This window comes from Argentina silus, assembly GCF_951799395.1.
Source record: "Argentina silus genome assembly, chromosome: 6".
In the NCBI taxonomy this organism is placed as follows: Eukaryota; Metazoa; Chordata; class Actinopteri; order Argentiniformes; family Argentinidae; genus Argentina; species Argentina silus.
The window spans coordinates 3,189,858-3,213,001 of NC_139660.1; the positions used below are offsets into that span (position 1 = coordinate 3,189,858).

At 45.1% G+C, this 23,144-nt stretch overlaps 3 protein-coding genes across 3 annotated transcripts in view; 1 reads left to right on the top strand and 2 right to left on the bottom strand.

Annotated features, from left to right (window-relative positions):
• Positions 1-1,710: 1,710 nt before the first annotated feature.
• On the bottom strand, positions 1,711-4,402 carry abhd8b (abhydrolase domain containing 8b; the record flags this gene model as incomplete). Its single annotated transcript, XM_083671530.1, has 4 exons — positions 1,711-1,923; positions 2,582-2,798; positions 3,237-3,407; positions 3,585-4,402. The coding sequence occupies 4 exons, from the start codon at positions 4,400-4,402 to the stop codon at positions 1,711-1,713; spliced, it is 1,419 nt and encodes a 472-aa protein (XP_083527656.1).
• Positions 4,403-12,393: 7,991 nt separating this feature from the next.
• dda1 (DET1 and DDB1 associated 1) lies at positions 12,394-16,188 on the top strand. The gene is made up of 5 exons (XM_083671374.1): positions 12,394-12,660; positions 13,349-13,429; positions 13,527-13,578; positions 14,148-14,209; positions 14,473-16,188. Exons 1-5 carry the CDS (start codon positions 12,652-12,654, stop codon positions 14,575-14,577), a joined length of 309 nt encoding a protein of 102 aa, XP_083527500.1. The 5' UTR covers positions 12,394-12,651; the 3' UTR covers positions 14,578-16,188.
• A 1,783-nt stretch (positions 16,189-17,971) lies between these two features.
• ano8b (anoctamin 8b) overlaps positions 17,972-23,144 on the bottom strand; it is a 35,659-nt gene continuing 30,486 nt past the window's right edge. The window contains exons 17-18 of the mRNA XM_083671393.1: positions 21,504-21,614; positions 17,972-21,366 (exon numbers count right to left, since the gene is read on the bottom strand). Of these exons, the coding sequence (XP_083527519.1) occupies positions 20,656-21,366; positions 21,504-21,614 (822 nt within the window). The 3' untranslated portion in view covers positions 17,972-20,655. The remainder of the gene's footprint in view (positions 21,367-21,503; positions 21,615-23,144) is intronic.

Here is a 23,144-nt window from a genome sequence, read left to right on the forward strand (position 1 = left end):
CAGACTTTACGCACATTTTTGGTGCATCAATATCAACTTCTTCAGCTTATTTCAATTTCAGTTGGAAAGTGACAGCTTGATCAGCTTAGTGATGGTGAGGAACATGTTGCAATCATCTGCAGTACAATTCTCGTATCTTACAGTAAAAAAAAAGAAGAAAAAAAAGAAGAAAAACAACAGCTTAAAGGGGCACTACCATGCTGCAGTATACCGAGACAACTACACCTTGGCTCCATCCCGACAATCTCAAGTGGTTCACTCTCCTTGACTCCTTTCCATCCATCACACAAGTGTGCTTCAGCCAGATGACCTTCACCTGACCTGTCTTCTCAGTGCCGACGAAGGAGAGGAGAGGAGGAGAGAGAGGAAGTCACTTATGACTATTGGGAGTCACCCCTTGGAGGATCCAATACTCTTTATGGCTAAGTGCAAAGAGGGGAAGCCCTTTTTAACATTTTGCCAGTGTTCTGCACCAGTTACTAACACACACAGAATGCAGCCACAGAAAGGTGATCTGTTCAATTTATAAAATGGAGACTTTTTGGCCTTTCCTGTGCCCTCCTGTTACATACTAAGATGTTTCTGGGCACTTAAACCTCTAGAACAACAACAACAACAATAACAACAACAACAACAGCATTGTCAATGTCAACAATTAGGTCCTCCCTATGGAACCGTTCTTGTCAGGGAAGTGCTTTTAAATATTGATGCATGAATATACGGTATACAGTGGTCATTTTTCAAAACAGCAGCAATGATTGTCAAACATCAAATATTCACTTAGAACTTATCAGCAAATTGCATTTAAGAGTTGTTACAAAACTCCTGTGTTGCATTGCGGTTTATATCAAATGCACTTCACCTCTTTGATATAAGAATTGTATTTCTTTTACGTTTTGCCTCTCAGTCAGCAGCTTTTTATGGTAAGCCCGATTTAGCAGAGGGGTGAACAATATTCACCATTTACCTTTATCAATAACATTGATGTGAATGCAACCCCCCTATGTGCAGATATAAGAAAACAGAGGTTCAATCTAGGGACTGTATGTCTTTTGGTGTAATCACATCCTTTGGATAACAGGGCCGTTGGCCTAAGTCGTCTGAGAAGCGGCCATCTTGTTCAGCTCCTTCCCTCTGTGTATTGCGTCTGGCCCATTCTTCCCTCAGTGATCCAGACATGTTTAAACATGTCCACTCATTGAACCATTCAAAAGCTATCACAGGGGAGTTAGTACGGGCTGAGGTCCTTGCGTAACCCATAAAAAAAAAACACAAACAAAAAGACAGCATTCTTAAACTCAGAACCTTCTAAGAGATTTCGAGCACTGTTTGTCCTCGTTTCTCTCCCTACCAGTCTTCAGCCCCACACACACCCACCCACCTAGGCACAGCCAGGTTCAGGTCCCCCAGTGAGAACAGGTGACCTGGAACAGTTCGATAAACCTCCACCACCGTCATCATTGTTGTCTGTCTCCCTGTACTGTCCTTCCTCTCTGCTGCAGTGTAGAGCCTCAGACTTAGACCAGACTTAAGCCCCGTCCAACACCGGTTTGAACCGGCTCAAACCAGCTCAAACCAGCTCAGACCTGGTTTAAACCAGCTCTCTGCACCTGAGGAGACATGCTTAGCACCACCAGCCATGGTACACAGTACACACCACTGGATGTCTCAGCTTTTGATCGGAGTCAATTCACACCTGTCTCCCCCGGGTTACTTGTTCTTGGTTTTGCTATCTAAAATCTCCTGTGTCCCCCCATTGGGGGAAAGTGTCTTCACTGCCTCCGGTCGAGCCTTGGGTTTGGGTGGGCTGTCGGGCTCCCAGAGGAGGAACTCATGCAGAAGGGTGTTGACGGACTCAGGACACTCCATCATTACCATGTGGCTGCCCTCATCAATGATCTTCAGGAAAGCCAACAGCAGGATCTGAGAGGAGACAGAGAAGGAGAGATTCACCAGATTAGAGTCAGGGCTAGTGATACATTATCATAACGGCCTGCTTGAATGATTCTCCATGAAACAAGGTAGTCATTATTATGTAATTACTATACTTACCTCATTATAACATACAGTATAATGACATACTATTCAAGCACAAAGCAGGTGAACAGTGGACAGAAAAAAAGAGCGTGTGTGTGTGTATGTATGTATATATATATATGTGTGTGTATGTATATATATATATATATATATATATATATATATATATATATATATATATATATACACACACACACACAGTACCAGTCAAAAGTTTGGACACACCTTCTCATTCAATGGTTTTTCTTTATGTTTATTATTTTCTACATTGTAGATTAATATTTATAATAATATATTATAATTAATATAATTAATCAAAACGATGAAGGAACACATATGGAATTATGTGGTAAACAAAAAAGTGTTAAACAAACCAGAATATGTTTTATATATTTTAGATTCTTCAAAGTAGACACCTTTTGCTTTGATGACAGCTTTGTGTCCAAACTTTTGACTGGTACTGTGTATATATATACTTTATATATATATATATATATATATATATATATATATATATATATACAAATCTATATTTCCTGCTCACCTCAGCCATGCGTTGGTCCTCCTCCACAGGCACAAACTTGTCGTACATGCCGTGGACCAGCAGGATGGGCACCGTGAGCTCGGCGTGGTACACCTCGTCCCCCTCGGGCCAGTACTGCCCACTCATCATGGCGCGCAGGACGAACGAGGACACATTGAAAGCGTTGTTCTCCTTCAGCAGCTGCTTCTCCTTCGCCCCCTGACGGGCAAACCCAGCCCTGCGGGAGGCAGAGGAGAGGGATGACGGGGAGAGAGTGGTTGAGCTTATTTATATTGTGTACTGTGGACGTGTCGAGTGGGCTGAAGGTATTCTATCGTGACTGTCTTGTGGCTGGCTTGAGAGTGTGTGTGTGTGTGCGTGTGTGTGTGTGTGTGTGTGTGTGTGTGTGTGTGTGTGTGTGTGTGTGTGTGTGTCTGTGTATGTGTCTGTGTGTGTCTGTCCGTCTGTGTGTGTGTGTGTGTAAACTTACTGTGCACGCACATACTTGCGCTCTCTCTCTCTCTCTCTCTCTTTCTCTGTCTCACACACACACACACACACACACACACACACAGACGGACAGACACACAGACACACACACACAGACGGACAGACACACACACACACACACACACACACACACACACAGACACACACACACACACACACGTCTTACTTGAGGAAGCTCCATGCGAGGCAGGGGGAGAGGCAGTGCAGCACGCAGGTGGGCAGGTTGAAGATGGAGCAGAGGCTGGGCTCCAGAGCTGTGGGACCCCCTCCATTGATCATCACCACCTTGTGAACCTGGTCAGGATACTCATGGGCCAGGAACGTGCAGAACGACACCCTGAACCAACACAGAGGGTAGAATAGCAGTAACTAATCTATTTAACGGTCCTGTCGTTATTGCCTGTTAAATATCTGTTGTTTCTATCGGTAGCCATGAGTGTGCCAGGGCAGTCGATTCGTAGTGTAAGATCACACAATACAAAACGGGTACAATTTCTCCTGATGTTCAACCTACCCATAAGAGTGTCCGATGAGGATATTCCTCCGCCGCGCGTATCTCTTAAAGACGGCCCTCATGTCCTCGGCCAGGGCGTAGAACGTGTACGCGGCCGCAATCTGCGGAGCCGAGCTCGCCCCGTGGCCCGCCAGGTCCGGGGCGATGACCTCGTAGCCCAGCTGGGAGAAGAAGTCCAGCTGGCTGCCCCAGATGTCCAGGGACCCGCCCACCCCGTGCACAAAGAACAGCGCCACGTCCGAGTGCGTCCCCTTGCAGGCCGTGATCTTCCTCTCGCAGTCGATCACCACCGTGCGTTTGGGCTTCCGTCTGCGTCTCCGGGTCTGCTGGGTCTGCTCGGGCTGCTCCGCCTGGCCGGGGGCTGTGGTCGGCGTGACCCCGGCTCCCGCCGTCCCTCCTGCTCCCGTGGTGGGAGCCACCGCCCCTGTGTCAGGTTTGGGGTCGGGGGTGGTGGCTGCGGGGGGGGAGCTGTTGTTGTAGTCAGACAGCTCCACCTCCACGGTGTTGTTGGGGTCTGTTTCTCCGTTCTGGCAGTGCAGCAGCTCCGGCCTCACCGCCTCCCCCAGGTTCTCGATTAGCAGCTGCCCGTTACGGTACACCGTGATCTTGCGTTTACAGTTGACACGCCCCCCCTGGCCGCTGGGCTCGTCCACCACCGGCCGCTCAGGGATGATGTGTCGGATGCGGAGGACGCGACCGGGTTTGACCTCCACAAACTCGTAGCCGTCCGCGGGTTCTGAGGTTTCCATGGGAACCACCACGTTGGCCGACTTCCCCGTCAGGCAGCAGAGGAGGCCGTCCATGAAGCTGGTCAGCATGGTTGCCCTGGCTGTACACACACACACACACACACACACACACACACACACACACACACACACACACACACACACACACACACACACACACACACACACCAAGTCTATTATGAGTCACAGACACTTCCCTGCTGTGTCACACTGTCTTATCCAACATTGGAGACGTTCTTTATTTACTATTAACACACACACTCAACACACACACACTCAACACACACACACACACACACACACACACACACACACACACCAAGTCTATTATGAGTCAGACACTTCCCTGCTGTGTCACACTGTCTTATCCCAACAGTGGAGACGTTCTTTATTTACTATTAACACACACACACACACACACACACACACACACACACACACACACACACTCACACACACACACTCAAAACACATGCACACACACACATACAAACTAGGATAAACCCCATTTAAATCCTTCAGGGCTAAGGTTCGCCTTAGGTTCACAAAGGTCCATCTATTTGACAAGGCCGATTAGATCCTCCTTCATCAACTTGAACATGTACACCTCCAGCAGACCCCACAGGCTCATGTTACTGCTCAGTTACCATATACAACACTCGTCCTGATAGTGTTGACAATATTATGACCACTAAAAAGGCTTCATCAGGGTTCTGTAGATATTCTCCTCCCTACCGTAAGTATCCTAACACAAGAGACACTGCAATTTACCATGAAGCCCCTTGGTCAGAAGACATCTGACATTATTGCACTAGAACTATTGTCACTATATTATCATTTATTATTAAGTTGTTGATTGTTGCTGACTGCTGTTGTTGAGCGTGGAGCAAGACCCCAAATCATTTCACCATGCCAATTACAACTGTATGCGATATAAGTGACAAATAAAATGTGATTCGATTTGATTTGATTTTGAACAATCCCTCCCAGGACACTGTACACTGGGAAAGCCTCTCAACACAACACCGTGGTGACTACTTTACAACCGAAAGCTTGGCCATTTTCTTACGTGGCTCATTACTGTGACAGACAAGCCTCTTCTTCGAGTGTGGCCTTTAGAGTATTAATAGCAAGGACAGTAATAGCTGGACTGAGTCAAAGCCGGCTAGGCTACAGCGTACCATGTGTTCCCTCTGCACCGCCGCCACAGCCAGTACCACAGGAGTCATAGCAGTGGAGGCTGGTGGAGGTAGAAATCAGAGGACAGGCTCATTATAATTGCTGGAATGAGGAAAGGGCTTATCAAATCATATCAAATCAGGGCCTAGTCAACCATGGAGGGACAACAGCTGAGAGATGCAACTGAAAAACATGTACTGTATGTTAGCGTTTCCCAGGAGCAAAGTAAAGGTTGAAATCTGAGAGAGAGGGACTAGCCTCTCCAGGGGCTGAATGAAGCACACACACACGCACGCACGCACGCACACACGCACACACACACACGCACGCACGCACGCACGCACACACGCACGCACGCACGCACACACACACACACACACACGAACGCACTCACGCCTGTGCACACACACACACACACACACGAACGCACTCACGCCTGTGCACACACACACACACACACACGAACGCACCCACGCCTGCGCACACACACACACACACACACACACACACACACACGAACGCACCCACGCCTGCGCACACACACATATAATCTGGCTCAAGCCAGTCCGTTGTTAAGGGATTGGCGCCTGCTGTTGTTTACTGTGAGATCAATTCATTCAGAACTGCAGTGCCCTCAGATACGGCAGGGAGCCATATGAGATAACCTGGATGATGACAGTACAGTTTATGGGGAAGGCCAATAGGTTTATAGGTTTACCAGGCTGATTATACAGTAGGTTAGGCGACTATGAGTTCACATGCCAACAGACGTAGGCGTCAGCACCCACAGTACATGTCAGGCCTCAATTTTCCTTTTTTCATATAACCAGATCATTATATACAACTTTATATATACAAATACAAATGACGATAAACTGTTAACAACATGTTGACTTCAAGGCCATCAAATCAGCACAACTAACAAGGCTGCTATGACACATCCATTTGCACAATGACATTGTAATATTTAATATATATACAGTACCAGTCAAAAGTTTGGACACAAACTTGCCAAGAGTGTGCAAAGCTGTCATCAAAGCAAAGGGTGGCTACTTTGAAGAATCTAAAATATAAAACATATTCTGGTTTGTTTAACACTTTTCTGTTTACTACATAATTCCATATGTGTTCCTTCATAGTTTTGATGTCTTCAATATTAATCTACAATGTAGAAAATAATAATTAAAAAAAATAAAGAAAAACCATTGAATGAGAAGGTGTGTCCAAACTTTTGACTGGTACTGTATATATTATATATATATTATATATTACAATGTCCTTCCCATTGAGATAGGGTCTCTTTAAGCTACATAGTGGGGATGTTTACCAGCAGTCTTAGCGACGACAGAGCGGCCAATCTGGGTTTGTCTCCTGTGGCATTAGACTTCCTGCTGCTCTGCTGGCGGTGAAGAAGGATTATACCTCCTTTTCTCTCACTCTAGTCCCCCCCCCCCCCGCCCCCCCCCCAATCTGTCTACTTCCATAGCCACCTCATGATAATTATGTAGAATATAATAGAATTAGAGCAGAATAGAATAGGGTAGAATAGAATAGGGTAGAATAGAATAGGGTAGAATAGAATAGGGTAGAATAGAATAGAATAAGAGTAGAATAGAATTGAGGAATTCTATTGTCCACCCAGAGAAGGACATTTGCCATCATTTGGCTTCACCTCACGAGTAACACAGTGTTTTGTCATAAGTGGACGGCTGGAGGTGTGTGTGGAGACTGTTAGGCTTGGGTTTGGAGCCCAGCCAGCCCTCGATGCAACTGTGGTGTGGTTTAAATCTCCGTTCCACTTCCCTTTGCAGTTCCCTGGGGATTACAGTAACAATGTAGCATAGCATTCCTCCCTCGGATGCTAGCCCTGTCTCTGTCTCCCTTTTGCTTACTTGCACATCCTCTACCCACACAACAATGTTCTGCAGTGCTGTGTGTTTTGTGGTGGCTGCTGGCCCAGCTGACAGTTTGATATTTGTGTCTCTGACACATCAGGTTTAAACGTCCTCGTAGATAAACCCTATTAAATGCTGCTAAGGTTTGCCTGGCTAGCTAATTTACTGCATCACCACACTACTGTGACCCTCCATTTTCTCACAGCATGAGTTCTGACGAGGGCAAGCCAGAATGAAAGGACTTTATATACAATATAAGTGTACAAGAGAACAGCCTTATCTATTGTCTAATTTAGCCTGTAGTATCTTGCCATATGGCTGTATGGTGGTTGATTTACCCCACAGCTAATGTTCAGTCAAAGTCAGGTGTCATTGTTTGTGGACATTGCGTTGTAGGCCCGTTGTGTCGTGCTGATAGGGCTGTTTATTATAAACCACACCTATCTTTCCTTTTCATTGCAGTCCCCCCCAGTCTTCATATGCTGTATATATTATTCAATAACAAGCTAGAAAGATGTCCCTAAATTATTCATAAACAGTGGTGCCTGCAGGAAAACCTCAGACTCCGTGTCTCGTCACAACACTGTGGATGACAAATCATTAAGTGGGATTTCTCACATTGGTGCCATGAAACTGTCACAGAATCTCAAGATTTAGAGACAGTGGGCTGTTTTGTGGTGGCACAGATTTGCATTTAATCAATCACAACCCCCACACAGGGAATCTGCTGAAAAAATTTCATTCATTTTCCATCTGCATCATTCGTGTAATGATCATCCAAGTCATCTTAAACGAGACTCTGGCAAGTAAACAAGACTTTTTGTTTTCATAATTAGACTAACACAGCCATGAGTGTTCCAATAATCTGCAACCCAGCATGTATGATAATTATGGACAACTTGTCTAAAAATAGCAGAAATCCCACAGATGGACTTACACACAATGCATTACTATAACCACATTATTATAAATACATTATTATAAACACATTACTATAAACACAATATTATAAACACATTATTATAAATACATTCAAACCAAAAACACCCTCTTCAATGTTATCAGTCCTCAACCTGACTGGTCGAGGTATATTTTCAAACTCTGGATAATCACATTTTTAGACGGATTCTGTCTTACATTCCTCTCCATTCTTCACACTTTGAACTCATTGTGGGATAGGTCTCACTGCTATGCTACTTCACAAACTAACCCTAACCCTAACCCTAACCCTAACTAACCCTAACTAACCCTAACCCTAACCAACCCTAACCCTAACCCTAACCAACCCTAACTAACCCTAACCCTAACCCTAACCCTAACTAACCCTAACCCTAACCCTAACCCTAACTAACCCTAACCCTAACTAACCCTAACCCTAACCCTAACTAACCCTAACCCTAACTAACCCTAACCCTAACTAACGCTAACCCTAACTAACCCTAACCCTAACCCTAACCCTAACTAACCCTAACCCTAACTAACTCTAACCCTAACTAACCCTAACCCTAACCCTAACTAACCCTAACCCTAACTAACCCTAAACTAAACAGAAGATCTTTAAAAAAGAAAAAAAAACAGAAAAAGATGTACAGTAAAAGAGGACAACATTCTTGATCCTCGAGGACAGAACAGAGGAAGAGTTTTCAAGGGTGTTTTTCCACACACAGCTAATTTATTTTTGGGAACCCATGTCAATTACTTGCTCGGTCAATGGTGGTTTTAAAATCCATTCTCAATGCAAATAGAATCATCAACCCGAAACTTCCATGGCCAATGATACCTGCAAGGCTATCAACACATGGCCTTGTTGTCAATAGTGACCACCACAAGAATATACCGGAAGGAATCGCTGAAGGGATTGAAGCCCAGGAAAGAGCAGACAGCGTCAGTTGGATTAAAACAAACTACAGCCTTAAAGTGTTAACATAAACAAATGACCCCTAGGCTACACTTTTGCAAGGTCTTCAGGGATCTGAGGGCATCAAGATACTATTTAGTACTCAAATAGTGATATAGTATAACTCAAGTTATACTAAAATAGTATAACTTCTCAGGATAACTTTATTGATCAAGGACTTGTTGGCTCTGGATGTCAAAGATCACACACTATGAGATGTGTGGTAGGTGAATGATCAGAATGGGAGGGTATGATAGAGTGTGGAAATCTTCCTATGCATGCACATACGTGTTTGGCAACATGGACCTGACAAAAACCTTGTATTTGAGGTGCAAGACTCAAAAGAACAGCTTGGTGAGAATTTAATCATTAGGCTTTACCTTCAAAAGGACAGTGTTTTGTGATGATGATTGATGATTGATCACTTTTGCCATTATTGGGGGGGGGGGGGGGGGGGGAGCTCCAATGCATCACAGGAAGACAGGTAATTAGGTCATAATAATACCAATCTGAAAGTCTTCTTTTGCAATTCATTTCTGATTATCAGTTGGAGACAAGGATAGCCCAATGTGTTAATTAGCCTGATGACTACAGTTAGCAATAGCCTTTAATTGTCCCCAATCCATGTGAATGAAAAACAACAAAGCGTGCGCACTGAATGGTCTGCTGACCGATTGGCTGATGCAGCAATAGACAGCAAATGCCAGAATGTTTTTTCTGCTTTTGTCCATCATCCTATTAGGTGAATTAAATTCGCATCACAATTGACCACAATATATACAGTACACATAACACTCACTTTGATTAGACCTGATTCATTCAATTCTGAGAATGCGTGGCCCAATCTATTGGTTATTACAGTGCGTGCTCGTTTTTGGTCTTATATTGCCACCGTTTAAACCACACACCAAGCTTATTTACCACTCATATGTTCGTAAACTGATGATCTTACCTTAGTATTGCCGATCTCCACCGTTTAAATTGTTAAATAATATGCGACTTTCTTGGTATAGCGTTCTGGAAACAGTCGAGCTATAATCTGTTGCAGGCAATCCAATAATCTAATTTAATTGGAATAGGCTGCCCTGTTCGCAGCCTCAACATCATATCGGACAGTTTACATGATAGCCTACTGTACATAAGTGAATATGATATAGGCCTATAGGCTACGCGCGTTTAATCGACTGCATTTCGATGTGCCCGTGGGCGCATTTGGATAGCGCCAGGTGTTTTTGTATCCAGTTTTTGTATCCATTAAACGCACCGCTTCTGAAACTGCATTCCCTTGTCCTTGTGTTTGCATCAGAGCGGATGCCCCCTACTGTTTGACTGACGCACATTAGCCAGCACAAACACAACACTGCCACCATCCCTCAATGATGGATTACCCTTCTTGCAACAGGGAGTGTGTTCTGCAGGCAATGTGAACGTCTTAAATAGTATTACATTGTAGTGTGCATATCCTCAGAATCTGCCATAAATCTGTCTCTGCAAAATGCCCATAGCCTGTTATCTGTGCAGGGTGCTCTGGCTCCATTTCTAGGTCAGAGTCTCCATGCAGAGCTGTTCTGTGAATGAACCACTCAACAGCCTCTGGAAATGTGAGTCATTGCAGCATGATACATTGGGAACACTGTGCTGTCTTCACAGCCAGACATTGCTGATGAGGGTGAAATCTAGTATCCACATTGATAAAAATAAAAAAAAACAGGACAGGACAGTCCCATAACAGTGTATTTTTTCCACTGAAAATGTTTTTGCAATTATATATTTATATAGTATATTTATCTCTCTCTGTCCAAACCAGTTCAACACGAAATAGCAATATCTTCCTGTCTCATGCATGCTGCATGGCTGCTGCTGATGAGGTTGCTATAGGATCGGTTGCCTAGTAACTGTTACCATGCAAGGGATCCAGGACGGGTACTGGAAAGGAGCAGTACTGCCACCCAACAATATTAGGTGCACCAGGCGAAAGTAAAATCCATGCAAGCTATGCGGCTGATGTTAGCAGACACAGACAGGTGTGCATTTACTTGTCAGGGTGAAGTCTATACTGTAGGCTACGTTGCATTGCCAGAAAATGCATTCCCAAATCTTAACCTAAAGGAACGAGGATTAGATCTCAATTCACACCAGGTGTTCCTTCACAGCTTCAATATAAGACATGCAGTTATACAGAAGAAATCTACAGTTGCTGTGAATGGGTGCATTTCTTGCCAGGGCCTATAATGTACAGAAGCCTACATGTAAAATGCCTCCCTATCAATCTCAATGGAGTAGGAATAGACTATGTTCAAATTCACACAAGATGTTCATTGACACCTCCACAATAAGATATGGCATGCAGCTGCTGTTAATAGTTGATAGTTGTCTATACAGATGCCAGGGTGTATTTCTTGGCAGGGTCAGGGTCGGTATACTTCCCTTAAAATGCATCCCTTCTTTAATGAAAGAGGGTCAGGCTTTTACACATATTTTCATGCACCTCATAAGTCACCAATGTCGTACCGCTATAGCCTAGATTATAAGGGTGCATCTCTTGGCAGATGTACATTGTACATCGCATGCTGAAAGAAACATGCATAATAATTATGTTTTAAGTATTTTTTAGGGCAGCAATCCGCAATGAACTTTCCCACTACAGAAGGGAAGTGGGATTCCAGTCTTATTTAAAATAATAATAATAATAATAATAATAATAATAATAATAATAATAATAATAATGAGAAGAAGAAGAAGAAGAAGAAGAAGAATGATAAGAAAAAATGCTTCAGAGATAGATTGATACCACTCCGGCCAGGGCCGTCCTGGCAGGTCGACTGTGAGCCTTCCAGGCAAGTCCAGTCAGTCTGCATCGAAGACACAGGTGACAGGCTGACCTATAGATGTCCATGTCAGAAATGATAGGCAACCTTCTAACCAATGGGGTGCGGTCTCTTGCGGTGCTGGGAGTGGTCAATAGCCAATGGACACCCTAGGCTGCCCCTAAGGGGTGGGGCTGCAATATGCAGCACTGGGCTAGCCTCATGCTAAACTACTAGCTAGCGTAGGCTGCTGTGTGCATGGTGTGGCCACCACTAGCAGCACTTTCAGCGAATTTGATTGAGATGGTTAGAGCCAGAATTAACATGACAATAACCTGCTAGCTAGTAAATGTGGAGGGTCACTGGACAGACCCGCTTGAGAGCTAACCCTGCCAGCCGAACTGTCAATAACGAGCAACAAGGCTGCTACCTAAGTCGGCTAGCTAGCTCGCTAGTCACACCAGCTATCCATCCAATTCAGTTGTGCATAGTTGAGTAGAGTGGCGTTTCATCGTGGAACACTACTGTGGCGGCACTATCATGGATAAGGTAACGTGAACCATTTTGTCCGTCAAAAACTAGGTGGCCAGCTTAGCTAGCTGACTACGACTCAGTCAGCTGGCTTATACGAGCCTGTTACTTTAGTGGTAGACTCTGTCCTACTGGCTAGCTAGGTAGAAGCTAGCCCTGCTAGCCGTCTGCTAGCTCACCGGTGAGCTTCCACTTTGGCCATGACAGACAGAGAACACCCGGGGTGCCACTACCAGAATCATCCTATTTTGACATGCAGGGCGCACCGCACATACGTCCTTTACTCGGGTCTGTCTAGTCGATGTGAAACATGACGTTGACAAATGGAGGGTTCTTTGAAATGTGTCAGTGAAAACCTCCTAGAGATGCTGTACTGTGTAATTGATTGATTTAGCTTGTATGTAAGCTTTAGACACAGTAGTAAGGAATAACCAATGCCATATAACGAATGGTTGTCAAACCTGAGAATAGGCCAGGTGACAGATGATGCGCAGCGGAGGTTGCCTCACGTTGAGGCTGAGTGCTGTTGTAGGCTGCATCAGGTGTCAGTCAGATGTGTAGATCGTCTGATGTATGATATGAATCATGAGTAACAGGCCTACTTTACCACAGGTCTACCTCACCTCCCTCAATTCCATTCCTATGGATATACCAGCCTCAGTGGCTATGAAATATCTGAGACAATCGTCGTCTTCTTCCCTCACAGGCGGATTTCTTGAAAGGGCTCCCTGTATATAACAAGAGCAACTTCAGCAGGTTCCATGCAGACTCTGTGTGTAAAGCGTCGGTGAGTGTTAACTGACTTCAGCTAATCAGAATAACAGTTTTGTCTTGATAGCATCAGTTGTCCAATGTCTGAACCTCTTTGAATCCCTTTCTTACAGAACCGAAGACCTTCTGTGTACCTTCCCACACGCGACTACCCCTCAGAGCAGAGTAAGAATTTCTGCAACGTCTTCATTTAATCATGAGATTATTTGCCTTGGGAAACACAAGCACACTAATATACACTCACTGGGCACTTTATTAGGAACACTATACTAATACAGGGTAGGCCACTGAAGAACAATGAACTCATTGTCGTGTTCATGAAACCAGTTTGAGACGACTTTTGCTGTGCAACATGGTGCATTATCATGCTGGAAGTAGCCATTATAAGATGGGTAAATTGTGGCCATGAAGGGATGCACATGGTCAGCAACAATACTCAAATAGGCTGTGGCATTCAAGCGATGATTGATTGGTATTAACAGGCCCAAAGTGTGCCAAGAAAACATACCCCACACCATTACACCACCTCCACCTTGAGAAGGTGTGCAGGTGTTCCTAATAAAGTGTTTGGTGAGTGTAACAATAATAGCTAGCTTTGTTCCCGCTGGGACCATATCTACTGAAAAATGCATGCACTCACTGCAATGTAAGTCGCTCTGGATAAAAGCGTCAGCTAAATGGCGCATGTCATTCCTCGCACACGATTTTGAAATGTATTTCTGTTTTCTCCCCAGTCATTGTGACAGAGAAAACCAATATCCTCCTGCGCTACCTTCACCAACAGTGGGACAAAAAAGTGAGTGGATAAAGGGAATGGGCTCCTCTCCCTAAATCAATAGGTGCCATTCAGGTGTAAGAGCGGCGTGGCCTCCGGAAGTCACCTGAGATGAGGCGGTTGAAATGTTGGCAGCCATACTTTTGCGAGCGAAACTCGTGCCATTATTTTCTCTGTGTGGGTGGGTGGTGTAGTGAGTGAGTGACTGTCTGTCTCTCTCCCCTTGTCTGTGTGGGTGGGAGCTGTAGTGAGTGACTGTCTCTCTCCACTTGTCTGTTGAACAGAACGCAGCGAAGAAGAGGGAACAGGAGCAAGGTGAGGGTGGGAGCCCAGCACCTCCCCGGAAAATTGCCAGAACAGACAGCCAAGAGATGAACGAGGACACATGAGAGAGAGAGTGTGTGTGAGAGAGAGAGTGCCTGTGTGTGCCTGTGCGTGCATGTGCGTGCGTGTGTGTGTGTGCCTGTGTGTGTGTGTGTGTGACTGTGCGTGCTTGTGTGTGTGTGAGTGGAAGCATGCGTGTCTGTGCGTGACTGTGTGTGCATGTGAGCGAGTGGCAGAGCACATGGAGCGGGTCACCTGGTTAGAAACAGGAGGACCAACTTGACAGACATGACTACGTATTACTAACAATACACCGACAGTTACCCACAGTACACAGCGACATACTATATTTGTATGTCTAGAGTTTCGGGAAAACAAACAAAAAGACCCTGCACTGATTTGGGGACGATGGGGATTTTTTTTTTTTTTTAACGTTTGGCAAAGAGCTTCCAGCCAATCACAGTACCCTCTTCTCAAGTTCACTGCCTAGCCTTGACCACACGGGGGCGGTGTGACATCTCACCACACACAGTCTGCTTCAACAGACCCAACCATGCACTGTGAGCTGCCTGCCACACAACAGGGGAAAAACTCCTGCAAACTCCCCCTGTACATGTGTTAATATGCGGTCAATATGCATATCTTCCATTTTGTTTAGAATTTGTGTGTGAGAAAAGTGTCTGCTGGTTTTACTGTGTAATTTTAGGTCCGAAATATGTCCTACTGCTCCCTATTGGCTGAAAGGGCTATTATGACTAGTGACCCAACTACTAGCTTTGTTTGAATGTTTGCAGCTTTCTAGATCCCTGAAAACGTTTTTTTTTTTTTGGAATGGCAGGCCAAGTTGTTTATTAAACAGACTGTTGTTGATGTTGTTGATGACTACTCAAGTAAAAGTTCCCCACTGCTATGAATCCATTACATGTTTGTATGAAGATCTCGACACCTGCACAACCAAGTGATAGCACAGGTAGCAAATAATTGTTTGTAAATGTCGAGGATGGGGAGAATGTTGTTTTCGTTGCGAAGACTTCTGTAAATAGCCAGTGCTCGCCGATCGATATTAAAGGTCTTGGCTTCATGTTTCTCAAATGAAATGACGACATTTGCTTTTGCCTTTTGTAAAATACACGTACCTGGATATTATAGATGCCCTTTGTCTAAAGGTAAGAGAAGCACCGATACCCGATGGATGTTATCTTGACTTGCATGTCTATGTTTTCGGCTGGGGGGGGGTTGAGACAAGGGGATGTGTGACTGAGGGTGTGGATATATGCCAGACCACCAGCCATGGAATGCACAAATGGCATGCACAGTAATGTGCAGTTGCCATCCTGCCTTGTTCCAGAGGTTCAGTTTGTGTTGATGTTGTTCCGTACGGTAGCCTGAGCTCAGACCTTCCTTAATGTTTACACTGCCCAAGTACGTCACGGCAAGCCTCGTTCCATTCAGCTGTAGATGCTGCGATGTGGGTTGACTATGTGGTGGTCGGTGATCTTCCTACCTGCAGTGCCACCCTGTCTTTGAAGCATAAAGCCATGTTATGCCTCTGCTAGACAATAGACTGGTGTACACCTTAAGCCTTGTCCCCATCTTATTATGTGTATTAGGTCAAAATTGTTTTTTTTAATTTTTTTTCTTCTTTTCAGCTTCGCTCCAGTAATAAAAGTGGTTGAAAAGTGGAGTGGCCTCTGTTGTCATCTGACTTACAGTTACGAGAGAGAGAGAGGGGGGGGGGGGAGGGAGAGAGAGAGAGAGGGCAAGTAATCCAATAGTGAAAAAATAGTTTGAAATAGACAAAAAAAAGTCCTGGACAACCAAATACCATTGTGCTTTCTCCATCCAGGCAGTGTTTCGACATGTCTGCTTGCACACAGAGACTCACAAAATGGCACCTTTTCCTTCTGTCTCTGGTGTGAAGTGTGTTTGTATACTGTTCAGTTAATTACAGTCCAAGGGTTCCATTTAGGTAGTTACATCCAGTTCACCTTGAATAAATGAATAGACATGAAGAGACATTGAATTTTAAATTGTTTTATTATCTATATTTTTCAGGTCTTACAAAAATATGACAAAATAAATTAAAAGAAATAAATAATCCCATTTCCCAGTATCATATTTTTCTTGAAAAGAAACATTTTTTTGTACAGTGGTACATTGGAAGAGCACATGATGTCTTTTTTCAGTTAGTGAGGCTTTAATGAACATGTGTTTTTATTTCAGTTAGGAGGTTAAGGGAAAGGGTTCTACATAACAGTAGGTGCACATTTCTCATTTTCTCACATCCACTCTTAACTGCCATGACAACGCTACATTTACTCCCTCCCCCCTCGGTATCTCCTCCAATCAGGTTCAGTAGATAACACCGATGCTTCTGAGGCTGCGTCAACTCACCCAGAGACACCAACAAACATGGAAAGAAAAAAATAATAACACAGCAGTTTTCATTCAAAACCACAAGCCAGATATTCATTCAGCTCACACCTTCTCCGTAACCCCTCAGAGAGTATTCCTACCTAACCTTTAAGACTTCTAGAATCTAGATTTGTCCATAGCACTTGTTTACAGTTTGATTTACTGATGCATTGAGATACTGATAGGAGTCATAACACGGATCCCTCTATAGGGAACCCTACTAGGGTTTACCACCTACTCTTGTTTATGACTACATCCCATCTCGTGACCGAAACCCGTACGGGTCAACATGTGTCCAGTAAGGCCGAAGGACATGAAGCATGATGATCACTTTCTACGACAAAAGGGGCCGGGTGCCTCTCAATAGACGGAAGTTGCTTTCTCTCCTCATCTCCTTTGCTTCACTCCTTTCCTTCACTGCAAAGACAGGACAGACGGAAGCAATACAGCGGATGCCTTATGCCTACATGCAATCTGCTTTCACCTGTCCAGTTCTTCTTCCGATCAGTGCAGAGGAGGGGATGGATATGAGGAGAGGATTCCATCGTTAACTATTGAGATGCACCCATCACCAATAGCCAGTGAGACCGGGTCAAGATAACTAATACACCAAACTAGGCTGTGACTGCGAGCCGCAGCAGGTGTGCCGTGGGTGACGCTGACCTAGGCTACGATACTGTAAATAATGAAGCATTCCCCAACATGCTTGAATCAACACCCGCTTCATTATTATTAACCGATGCGAAACATATTTGACAAAAGTGAAACAGTACCTCTCAGCTGTGGCCTACTTGTTTGGCATTATTCACATTGTAATGATATTCGAGTGCACAATTTGTCTTTTTGCAATTGCAACAGTTCTCCTCATTATTCGTTATTCGTACCGAATCACTTCAATAAACCTTACGTTGGGTGAGGAGAAAATGTCACGAGCAAGCAAACTCTTTCTCTTTCGTTATTGCGTTGAAGTGCCTTTTCAGCTCACTTACATACACGAGTTACACCCCCCGTCCCCCCGGTCCCCGTCCTCCCCCCCCCGTGCCGTAATGTGCATGATCATATCTGTCCTACATCAGTCTCATTGCTAAAACATGAAGCATGAGGCATCAAGTTATAGGCTCGGCAGTCCGTGCAACATGAGAGAAGCTCATCAGCGTTAGTTCTGGCCCAAAATGAAAAATGCATTTTGAGGGAACTGTTCTCCTCATCCCATAGCAGGCCAATTCAGAGCCCCGGAGAGACACACGGTGGAGGAGAGGCTGTGTCGAAACTAATTGTACGTCAGGGGAGCTTCAGTCCAGTATGTTAGAGTGGCTCTTTAAAACACCAGAGAGACGCGGTGTGAGTGTTTGCTTCAGGCCAGATTGCGAGAGGTGCAGCGGGACGTTCGTTCTACACCACCAGATGATAGCCACGTTGAGAAGTGAGGTCAGACGGAGATGCTATGGTTGGTGCCATGGACGGCGGACGGCGATGTAAACTAGTGATGTCATCATATTAGTAAGGCATGGGCCTACAGAGAGCTGAACTAGTTAGGACTCCTACCTCGTCACCAAACGTCACACTTCATTATTGCGAAAACTCTTTGCCAGAGAGGATGGATCGAAAAAGATGCATAGTTGATGTGTCTGTCTCTACTACTGCCTTGCTGTGCTGAGCTCTCTGTGACATCATACAGGGGATCCATGGACCATGTTGTTTAGGTGCTGTGACCCACTTGCCCACCGGATATTGTGGTGGTGATTCTCTGAGGTAAACAAAACAATGGTTCTAGACACACACCATCCTTCAGCCATGACCCAGTAGGGAGAACTACTAGCCCCTATTTTGGGAAACACTGATGTAATGGATGACCTCAATCAGAAAATGAAACGAGTCCCAGGACAGGACATGGGCGAATTCAGTTGGCTTTTGCTTTGTAGATATACTGTACTGCTCCCTCTGGCGCCACCCTGTGGCTATTCTGTAGTACTGTCAATACTGGACATGCCGACAAAAGGAACACAGAAATGCGTGATCTCTATAGAAATGTAACTACGCTCTCATTCAGCTCTGAGGACTTAAACAGCACTGAATGGTGATGCTTTGGTAAACCAAAAAAAGAAAACAAAAGTTCAATAAGAAAATAGATTACAAATAAATAAACAAAGGAATTAAATACCAACATAAATAAAGGTAAATATGAAGTAAATAAGCTTTCATTTTAATGATTGGGACCAGCACGTGGGTACTAGGGATCTGTGATATGACAGCATTTATTGTGAAGTGATTAAAAAAATCCAGCTTTTGCATATGTTATGAGGCCAGCTGGTGTTGTCCCTTCCGCCTGCAGAAAAAGGTCTTTCTCAGTGCACGGCGTCAGGGTTTTAGTGCAAATGTTATCTCTCTATCTCTACTCATGAGTCTAGCTTGAGCCATGCATGGAAATGGAGGAGCGCAACCTCTGTCTAAGACCCCTCTGCAGGCTCGGATGAAGGGAGAATGGCACACAATTGTAGGCTACAATAACCCAGATCCTTCTTAGCACAGACGGTGCACTTTCTGTCCACCTCAGCGTGTTTCATCACACCTCGCGTCTGGCTCAACTCATTTTCCTGGCCAAGCGTTCGTCAAGATATCCCTGTCACTTTCACTTTCTTTCTCTTGTTCTATTCCTCTCTCTTTTCTCTCTCTCTCTCTCTCTCTCTCTCTCTCTCTCTCTCTCCCTCTCTCCCTACTTGCTCTCTCTTTCTTGGGAACAGGTACTGATATGTGGCAGCTTTTCTTAACCAAACGTCACACATCAACAACGTCAAACATCCTGCTCTTTACAACGTCAAACATCCTGCTCTTTACAACGTCAAACATCCTGCTGTTTACACACGGTGACGTACACGTCTGATATTGCCGTTTCAACGGGAGGTAACGCACAAAGCTCTGGTGTCTTTTTCTGCTTTGAAAATAAAGCTTGTGGCACCTCAGGGAGACGGGATCGGAACGTGATGAGAACTTGTTTTGCAGTACTGCTCATGTTTGAAACACTGATTGATATTGCTCAGCTACTCCCAACTTTGTTGTTCACCGAAGTATAAAAGCCGAAAGGCCTAGAATCCCTCACAGTTAAAAATGAGTCAGGTATCTGTCCGACGGCCATTTTGTGGTAACTAAGATAGGTCTCTCATTGTGTGTTTGATGTAAAACCTGTGATTCTTTCTCACACACCAAAGTATTTTTTCTTCCTCAAAACCAGGCTGTTATGTTACAGTGGCAAGCTGCCACCAAGATGCTTACAATTTTCAGACTAGAGTAAATCAAGAAATACAGCTCTCCCTTTTTGGAAAAGGCTTGAAAAGTATCAGAAACGCAGCTCATGCATTTCTATATGTATTGCAGACAAGGGGGGATTTAGTGTGTGTTTGTGTGTGTGTGCGTTTGTGTGTGTGCGTGCACGCGTGTGTGCATGAGTGTGTGTGTGTGTGTGTGTGTGTGTGTGTGTGTTTGTGTGTTTATGGGGTGGCGGGGGTTAGTTAGGGAGGGTTATGTCTTCTTCATATAGCCTGGAAGTCTTTCAGCACAAAGCAGACCCAAACATTTCATCAGTCCCTTCCCCATCACTGCTTCCAGGCCACGTTTACATCACATGACCCATAACAGCATGGAGGGGAGGCTTCACAGTAAATACCTCACTTGTTTCCTTGTATTAGATATATCTTGTTATGTTCTCACAGGAGTTCGTTCTCTCTGTAGGACTAGACTTTAGGACCAGAAGGGTCAGAGTCTGTCGAATGTCCGTTCTCCCCCCCGTCCCCTCCAGGTGAGGGGATCTCGTCCGGTACCCCGTTCAGGTCAGACTTGGTGGCCTGTTTGTCTGACCCCTGTGAGCCCTCCCCAGGTCTGGGTAGCTGCGCCCCGTTCACACAGGAACCCGCCTCTGACTTCCCAAAGTTAAAGAGTTTCCCCGGGTTAAACGACTTGCTGGGTGACTGAGAGCGTTCTTGGGAGCCGGCCACCGTTGCCGTGGTGTTAGTTGCCGTAGCGGCGGCGGCGGCAGCAGCGGCCGCCGCTTCCTTCTTGTTCTCGGGCGACTTGAGGAACTTGAAGCTGAGGAACCCCGGGAGTTTGGGCTCGTTTCCGGTGGGCGACTGAGGGGAGCGCGCGGTGCCCGAGGAGAACTTGCTCTGCAGGGGGATGATCTGCTTCAGCTTCATCACGTTGTTGTTGCCCAGGAGAGTGCTGGGCCTCTTGGGTTTGTCCGTCCCGCCTCCCCCTCCGCCGCCCGAACGGGACTTGCCCCCGTGGCCCTTGTCGTGGTGATGGTCCCCGGTGGAGTCCCCCCCCTTGCCCTCCTCCCTCTCCCTCTCTCGCCGAGCCTGGTGCTCGGCCTGCCTCTGCCTCTCCTCCTCCTCCCGTTTCCTCCTCTGCAGCTGCTGGTAGTGCTGCTGGGCCTGGCGCTCGTGCTTCTGCAGTGGGGGGGGGGAAACAATACTGTGTCACACCAACTACCACAATGACTCAGCACTATCACCACACCTTATCAGTGTGGCCCTGACTCTAAGTGACTAAGCTACTGTTGGTGCTTGTAGAGGTCTGTGTTTACCTTGAACGCCTCCCTGCGTTGGTACTCCAGTTTGGCCATCTCTTCTCCCACCCAGCTGGGGATGTCTGGGATAGCTATGTGAATGACGTACTTCAGCAGGATAGCAAAGTGCTGCGGACAGAGAGAGAGAGAGAGAGAGAGAGAGAGAGAGAAAGAGAGAGAGAGAGGGAGAGAGAGAGAGAGAGAGAGAGAAAATGAAAAGAAAATCCAGTCAAGGTATGCTACCCCCAAGAACGAAACATGAATTTTTCTTTTTTAATTGCCATAATTATTTTTGTAAGATTTGAATTGTAGTGGGTGTTTACCTGTGGCTACAGCGCGCTACAGTCAGGGTGTTTATTTTGTACATCGAGCTCCTAGAAAGGCTCCCCCTGGCTGGGTTACAGAGTTCTGAGCATTTTCACAGCTCATGTAACGTTTGACATTTACCACAGGTAGGTACAGTGACTGGTCATAGCTACTGGGCCATCACTCACCAACCCTGAGCTCTTCAACAGCCACAGAAATACACAGGAATGACACACCCTCATAACACACTTCATAATATTTACTGCAATGGGCCCTCACCCATTTATATGCAATAAAGTGCCGACATAGACACAATTCTGAAAGAGAGATGAGGAGACCTTGTGTCACGAGGCTGCATGACCCCAGGGATCCCTGGTAAACTAGTCAACCCTTAGATTCTACAGCTACGGTCTATATGCTTCTTTACTTCAATATTTGATGAGGTGTCTGTACTTGATGAAGTATTTATATTTGTATGAAGTATTTTCTTATGAACGGTTTAAATGATGATCACAAACAGCCTGAGCTGAGAAACTGCCTTAAGGCAGCACTCTGAGAAAGGCTTGGCACCAAAACGCCTCTGTAACGCATCATATACTGTGGATTTTGGACGACGCTAATATGACCGTAGCTCAATGGGGTGATTTCCTGAGGGACAGGTCTATAATGCTATAATCCTTCATAGAGCAGGTCTCAGATCAGCTTTCCCTCAGCATGTCCTTACCTCAGCTATTGGGAGTATGCCAATCTAACCTGATGCTGGAACTGTGTTTAGTACAGTGGTACTGTTCCTAACACACTGAGGTTGAAGTGGAATAGGCACATACTGTGTTAGAATGGGAGCAGTTTACGAAATCACAATTCACCAGTGTGATCATAAGAGATTGATTTGGTTACAGTTTCTATGAGCCACCTTTGTGTACAGGATCATAAATGGATGTGGGCATCTATATATGTATGTAGTATAACAACACATATTCTATTTAGCAGACGCTTTTATTCAAAGTGACCTACCGTACAGTGCTTGCGTACATTTTTTATATGTATGGTCCCAGTGGGAATTGAACCCCCAACCTAAGCATTGCTAGCACCATGCTCTACCAACTGAGCCACACATGAACAGCAGACAGGCTGTTCTAAGGACTCATAAGCTGACAGTGCTTATAGACAGTGTTTATAGACAGTGTTTATAGACGGTGCTTACAGACGGTGCTTATAGACGGTGTTTATAGCCGGTGCTTATAGACGGTGCTTATAGACGGTGTTTATAGACAGTGCTTATAGACAGTGCTTATAGACGGTGTTTATAGACAGTGCTTATAGACGGTGTTTATAGACAGTGTTTATAGACGG